The sequence below is a fragment of the Engraulis encrasicolus genome, unplaced genomic scaffold, assembly GCF_034702125.1.
Source record: "Engraulis encrasicolus isolate BLACKSEA-1 unplaced genomic scaffold, IST_EnEncr_1.0 scaffold_787_np1212, whole genome shotgun sequence".
Taxonomy (NCBI): domain Eukaryota; kingdom Metazoa; phylum Chordata; class Actinopteri; order Clupeiformes; family Engraulidae; genus Engraulis; species Engraulis encrasicolus.
The window spans coordinates 1-7,500 of NW_026946123.1; the positions used below are offsets into that span (position 1 = coordinate 1).

The following is a 7,500-nucleotide window of genomic DNA, read 5'->3' on the forward strand; positions in this document are numbered from 1 at the left end:
GGGAGAGAGAGAGGAAGAGAAAGAGGAGAAAGAGAGAGGGAGAGAGAGGGGAGAGAGAGAGAGAGAGAGAGAGAGGCAAGAGTGCTGAAAGCTGAGAGAGAGAGAGAGAGAGAGAGAGAGAGAGAGAGAGAGAGAGAGAGAGAGAGAGAGAGAGAGAGAGAGAGTTTATTAAGACGCCATTACAATCAGTTAGCTATATGACCACCACCGATTGGACTTTCTGCGCAACGAGTGATTTTCTGTGTGTGTCTGTTGTGAGTGCAGAGAAAGAATGTAAATACATGTATTCATAATAATTAAAAAAAAAAAAAACATATACATATATATATATATATATATATTTATATATAATTTGTGTGTGAGTGTGTGTGTGCGTGTTACCTGCTGGGCGTTTGTGGCGAGTGTGTGTGTGTGTGTATATGTATGTGTGTGTGTGTGTGTGTGTGTGTGTGTGTGTGTGTGTGTGTGTGTGTGTGTGTGTGTGTGTTACCTGCTGGGCGTTTGTGGCGAGTGTCTGTATTTGTCCCTGGACGACCTGCGCTCCCTGTACCGGCTGGGCCAGGCGAATATACTGGAGCTGCCCAGAGCTCAGCTGCACCTGCACAACACCACCACACGGGGGAGCCAGAGCAACACAGCAAGGTCAGACAGGCATGGTCAGGCAACAGCTCTCAATGGAAGACAGCGGAGTTGACTACTTTTATTAATACTGAAGGAAATTAAGGCGTCTTGTCAGCTTACATGAATAAACAAATACAAAAAATACACGAAGACCTAATATACTATTATTGTAGATGCCATTATAGCACGCACTTGAGTACAGCAATCAGGAATCTCCAAATTCAAATCATCAGACTGCATGAGCAACAGTTCCATATAATGTGGAAAAACATTTTTTTAAAATATCTGTATATTCAAAACTTCTTATAGGGTATGGTCTGTTGTGTAGTGGAGACGTTGAGAATGGATTAGCTCCGAAACGTCTGTTTCTCCAGTTAATCCTTAGACTTCTGTTGTTTAATTTCGGCTTCAATACACTTTTTCACACAAGCCTTGTGTGCTCCTCCTTTTTTCCATGGGGCACCTAAGTCATGCCTTCCTGGTTCATGGGGCAGACAGTTGCAAAAAATTGAATGGAAGTGAACGAGGCGAGTCGTGGTGGACTTGTGGTGCATAAGTGGAGGTCCAAGGTTTGGATTGGTGTCGAAAAACCACTCATTTCAAGCCCAGTAATTATTTTTGACTCCCTCTGCCCCATGAACCAGGAAGTCGAGGGCGTGACTTAGGTGCCCCCACAGACATCATATAGGAAGACTAGATACGTCATCGCGTATTTGAAGCTCGTCCGCACAGGTCGGCCATATTAGCGCAGCCTAAACTCTCCAAAGAGCCTCCGTTACACCTGTAGTTAACTGAAGAATTGAGACGTTGAGATGCTGAAATATGCATGCTGTTATTTCGCTGAAATATTGACACGTGTAGGCCTATATAAATAGTACGGCTCCTTAAAATTTAAGTGCAGACTGAGGTAAAACGCACAGGAGAGTAATATGCTTCCCACTTATTTATTTGTCCAAAAATAGAGATGGACCAAGAGCAAATACACATTTTAACCGTTGTTGTGCATTACGTTGATGGAAGGGATATATTAATCGCATTTGCATCAAATTAAAGGCGACAGATGAGGTACTGGAAGAGAGATTACATCGCAACAATTTCATTCTAAGCGTCATGACTCATTTTGAACACAGGGTGGAGCTGTCGAACCCAAAGCAGAATGTAGCACACATGGGACCGTTTAATTGTTATTTTACTCAAAATATAAAAGAATACTTTGTGCATTTGTTTATGGGATCTATTTAATTACTTGAATAAGCCTACTAAACCATATTATACATGATTGTAGGCCCATGTACATTATAATGTAATGTAATATAATATAATATAATGTGAATATTAATCACTATGCAGTATCAACATAATACTTACGTTCGAATTTTTTTATACTGTATAACAAACCAAGCCTTTTGAAAATCCAGGTAAATTTGAGGGAATTATGGCCATCTGAAGAGTATGGATCACCAAAACTCACTGCAACTGGTTGAGCCAGCAGGCTGCGCTAACATGGCCGCCATGCGCGGACGTTCGACTTGCATGACGGGAACGCGGATGGCGCATCTAGTCTTCCTATATGATGTCTGTGGGCGCTCCATTTTCCTGTTGTGTAGAGAGGTGCATGCTGGATAATGTAGTGTAGTATAGTGGTGCATGCTGGGTAGTGTAGTGTTGTGGTGCATGCTGGGTAGTGTAGTGTACCGGTATCTGTTGTATCTCTCCGGTGTTGGTGATGATCTGCTGCATGACCTGCATGGTTTGGCCCGCGGGGGCCCCCTGCGCCTGTGCTTGGCCCTGGGCGGCCTGCACTATCTGCACCTGCTGATCGCCGACCTGCATCGTCACCGGGGCACTCTGGGAGAGGGGGGGGGAGGGAGAGAGACAGTGAGGGAGAGGGAGAGACAGAGAGAGAGAGAGAGAGAGAGAGAGAGAGAGAGAGAGAGAGGTGACAGAGGGTGAAAGAGTAGTGTGTGTGGTGATGAGTGCGTGTGCGTGTGCGTGTGTGTGTGGGTGTGTACGAGGGCAAGAGAGAACGACAGAAAGAAAAAGAGAAAAGGACAGAAAGATAAGAGGGACAAACAGAACGGAAAGTTTTTACCTTTCTTTATTTCATCACTCCCTTCCCATCACAAGATGTACAGCATTAATAGTCCGGCGGATTAGACACACAAAAGGGCCTAATCGTGCACTTTTGAGTAAAAGCATGAAAATTGGTACACATATCCTTCTCGATATGCTGATTAATATAAGCGTTGGAGGCATCGCGAAAAATGAAGAATTTTCAAGATGGCCGCCAAATCCAATATGGCCAACCCAAATTATTGAAACTACCTGACACGTTGATGTAAAAGCATGAAAATTGGTACATATATCCTTCTTGATATGCTGATTAATACTAGCATTGCAGGCGCCACGAACAATTATGAATTTTCAAGATGGCCGCCAAATCCAATATGGCCAACCCATATTAATGAAACTACCTGACACTTTGTAGTAAAGGCCTGAAAATTGGTACACATGTCCTTCTTAATATGCTGATCAATGTTATCATTGGAGGCGCCACGAAAAATGCTGTATTTTCAAGATGGCCGCCACATCCAATATGGCCAACCCATATTAATGAAGCTACTGTACCTGAAACTTTGTAATCCCATGAAAATGGATACCCATTTAATTCTTTATATTCTGATTAATAAAAGAAATGGAGGCGTTGCAAGAAAGTTTAATTTTCAAAATGGCCGCCAAATCAAATCTAGCCAACCCATATTAATGAAACCATTGATGAATTTAACACCCACTTTGTAGTAAAAGCATGAAAATGGTACACATGTATCTCTTGATATGCTGATTAATATTTGACATGGAGGCATAGCAAATAAAACCGGAATTTTCAAGATGGCCGCCAAATCAAATGTAGCCAACCCATATACATTAATCCTCCAGGCACATTGTGGGATATACAGTACCTCTAGCAGTTAGTGACGAATTCATAGGCCTTGTGTTTAATATGCCTCTCGTGACCACAAATTCAAAAGGGTCAAGATTTCAAGGTTGCTAGACAGAAAGTTCAATTGATTTGTCAATTCATGGACATGGTTAAAACATGGTTAAGAAAAGAAACCAATAATTAATTACTACTTCTAGCTGTACTTCAAGGTTTTCAAACGAACTGCAATCCTGTATGTCTTGCCTGGTTAACACCAGTTGACTCACAAGTGAGATACTCTGAAGGTTACATATGCAATTTCTGAGGGATTTAATCTGTCTTTCAGATCAGAAAGTGTGCAAAGCAGCATGGGATTCCCCAGGTTGTAGTATATCCTATGGGCAACATCAATCAAACTGCCAACAATGCCTAATTAAAAGATACACACAAACTTTGAATAAATGGTGAATGGCACAGTTGGTGCAAAGTCAACTCTGTGTATGTAAATTTGAGTAACCTTGAATGAAAGTTTACTTGTACAGTATTAGGATCCATTTTTGGCTATAATAATGGTGTGCAAGATTTGGCTTATGGTGAACCCCCATTTCTGTATTTGTAGTTCAAGGTATGCAAACTATGCATCATATGCAAGGTGAAGTTGATAAGATTTGATTTAACCCCCATGTTGAGGGGGGACAAGATTTTGTTTTGTTACCTACAGTACTTGAATGAAGGTTGTGCACATTTATTTCAAATCCATTGAAAATGTGACTAAAATATTTATTGACTCATCAAAGACTACAAATATGTTTCTACTACAAGTACAGAGAAATTTATACTGAGATAAATATAGGATATTTTATGCCCATTTATACATCTATGGGTTGGCCATATTTGATGTGGGGCCATCTTGAAAATTCTTTTGATTCTTTCGCGGCAAATTGTGCCCTGGTTTCACTAATGTACTGTATACACAATATGTAACACTATCTATAACATTAGTAGGGTAGGGTTTGATGTTTCGAAATTAGGCTATGTTAGGATCACTTCCAGAGTAATCTTTTTTAGGACTATTACTTGTGTGTGTGTGTCTGTGTGCGTGCACGCACTTCTCACGTGAACCCTTCTACATTATTATACATATCAATATATATCAATACATTATTATACATATCAATAAGTATATGTGTGCTGATTGCATGCTCCTGCTACAAAGTGCATGGTGGTTTCACTAATATGGGTCAAACATGTTTGATTTGTCTGGAAAATTCATACCTCCATTCCTAATATTAATCTGCACATAAAGATGTAACTGTGTAGGCTACCAATTATGATGCTTTTACCACAAAGTGCCCGGTAGTTAATATGGGTTGGCCATATTGGATTTGGCGGCCATTTTGAAAATTCTGTGTTTTTCACATCTAATAATCAGCTGAAAAAGAAGGAAATGTGTAACCATTTTCATGCTTTTACTACGTGCATAATAGATTCACTCATCTGCTATACAATTCCTGTTATATGGGTCGGCCATATTTCATTTGGTGGCCATTTTGAACATTTCAATTTTGGTTTTACGCTACAATTTCATTTCTAACATTAATAGGTACATCATAGAGAATGTATTTACCAAATTTCAGGCATTTATGACGCAGTGCATGATGGTTTCTCACTAATATGGGTTGGCCATATTGGATTTGGCGGCCATCTTGAAAATACAGCATTTTTCGTGGCGCCTCCAACAATAACATTGATCAGCATATTAAGAAGGACATGTGTACCAATTTTCAGGCCTTTACTACAAAGTGTCAGGTAGTTTCGTTAATATGGGTTGGCCATATTGGATTTGGCGGCCATCTTGAAAATTCTTCATTTTTCGCTACGCCTCCAATGCTAATATTAATCAGCATATCAAGAAGGATATATGTACCAATTTTCATGCTTTTATAACAACGTGTCAGGTAGTTTCATTAATGTGGGTTGGCCATATTGGATTTGGCGGCCATCTTGAAAATTCTTCATTTTCCGCGACGCCTCCAACGCTTATATTAATAAGCATAGGAAGAGGTATATGTGTACCAATTTTCATGCTTTTACTCAAAAGTGCATGATCAATTCACCAATCCGCTGGACTATAACACTTAACTGCTTTTTCAACACACACACACACACACACACACACACACACACACACACACACACACACACACACACACACACACACACACACTAAAATACTATACCACAGCCAAGTGTGGGCCCCCTGGTCTAGTCTGATTGGGGGTTTGACAGTGGTGTGTGTGTGTGTGTGTGTGTGTGTGTGTGTGTGTGTGTGTGTGTGTGTGTGTGTGTGTGTGTGTGTGTGTCTCGTCTGGTTTGACGGGTCTCTGTCATTGCCAGATGCTATACCTGATCCCCGCTGTTGAGGAAAACGAAACAGATACAGTGGTGTGTGTGTGTGTGTGTGTGTGTGTGTGTGTGTGTGTGTGTGTGTGTGTGTGTGTGTGTGTGTGTGTGTGTGTGTGTGTGTGTGTGTGTTGGTAAACAGATACAGGAGCCTGCAGGAGGCATCAGCACTGAAGCAACCAGGGGGGTGAGAGACTTCTCTCTCTCACACACACACACACACACCAACCAGGGGGGCTTGACATGCCATCTGTGTGTGTGTGTGTGTGTGTGTGTGTGTGTGTGTGTGTGTGTGTGTGTGTGTGTGTGTGTGTGTGTGTGTGTGTGTGTGTGTGTGTGTCCTCTTAATCCTCCTCTTACTAGAGAGCCTACCAAATAGATGAGCTCCATTCTAAAACACTACCTAAGCCGCTACAGGGTTGAAGACTTAGTTGGTGACATGGCTACCTGTTCAGGTGCATTTGGGATAGAGATTGGTTGAATTGAGGGTGGGGCGGGGGGCGAGTGGGGAGGTGTTTTGGGATAGAGAGGGGTTGAGTAGAGGGTGTGTGTGTGTGTGGGGGGGGGGACGTTTGGGGGAGAAGGAGGTTAAGGGGAGAGGAGAGAGGGTTTGTTTTGGGGGGTGAGTGGTTGACAGGTGGGCATTGCTTGTCACTGGGTTACCTGCTCAGGTGCGTTTGGGGAAGAGGTGGTGGTGGTGTTGGGGGCGGGGGGGGGGGGGGGGGGGGGGGGGGGTGGTGGGGGTGGTGGTGTTTGGTGGTTTACAGGTTACATGGTGTGGGGAGGGGGTTTTTTTTTTTTTGGGGGGGGGCGGCAGGTGGGTAATTTCCAGGTGTTTACCGTGGTGGGCGTGGCTTATGACAGGGCTTCATGTTAAGGTGAGTTTAGGGAAGAGGGGGGTTGCAGCGGAGTTGGGGGGGGGGGTGGCGAAAGGGGGGGGGGGGGGGTGGCGAGAGGTGGGGGGGGGGACATATGGGGGTTGCGGTATGGGGGGGGTTATGGGGGTGTGTTTACCGTGATGGGCGTGGCTTGTGACTGGGCTACCTGCACCTGCTGAAGCTGCTGCATTGTGGCTCCCTGGAGCACCTGAGGAGACGAGAGGAGAGGAAGAGGAGGAGGAGAGAGAAGGAGGAGGAAGAGGAGGAGGAGACGAGAACAGAGGAGGAGGAGGAGGAGGAAGAGGAGGAGGAGGAAGAGGAAGATGAAGATGAGACATGGAGGAGGAGGAGACGAGAGGAGAGGAGAGGAGGAGGAGGAGGAGGAGGAGGAGGAGAGAGAAGAGGGGGATGAGGAGACGAGAGGAGAACAGAGGAGGAGACATGGAGGAGGAGGAGACATGGAGGAGAGGAGGAGGAGGAAGAGGAGGAGGAGGAAGAGGAGAACAGAGGAGGAGGAGAGAGAAGAGGGGGATGAGAGAGAAGAGAACAGAGGACACATGGAGAAGGAGAGGGAGAGAGAGAAAAGAGGGGGAGAGAGAGGGAGAGAGAGAGAAAAGAGGGGGATGAGAACAGAGGACACATAGAGGAGGAGAGGGAGAGAGAAAAGAGGGGGAGAGA

General features: G+C 44.0%; 1 protein-coding gene across 1 annotated transcript in view; it reads right to left on the reverse strand.

Annotated features, from left to right (window-relative positions):
* Positions 1 to 487: 487 nt before the first annotated feature.
* The window catches only part of nfyc (nuclear transcription factor Y, gamma), a gene marked incomplete at both ends in the record, with an annotated part of 18,363 nt that continues 11,350 nt past the window's right edge, over positions 488 to 7,500 (reverse strand). Inside the window, 3 exons of the mRNA XM_063194035.1 lie at positions 488 to 598; positions 2,317 to 2,469; positions 6,959 to 7,030. Coding sequence (XP_063050105.1) covers positions 488 to 598; positions 2,317 to 2,469; positions 6,959 to 7,030 — 336 coding nt within the window. The remainder of the gene's footprint in view (positions 599 to 2,316; positions 2,470 to 6,958; positions 7,031 to 7,500) is intronic.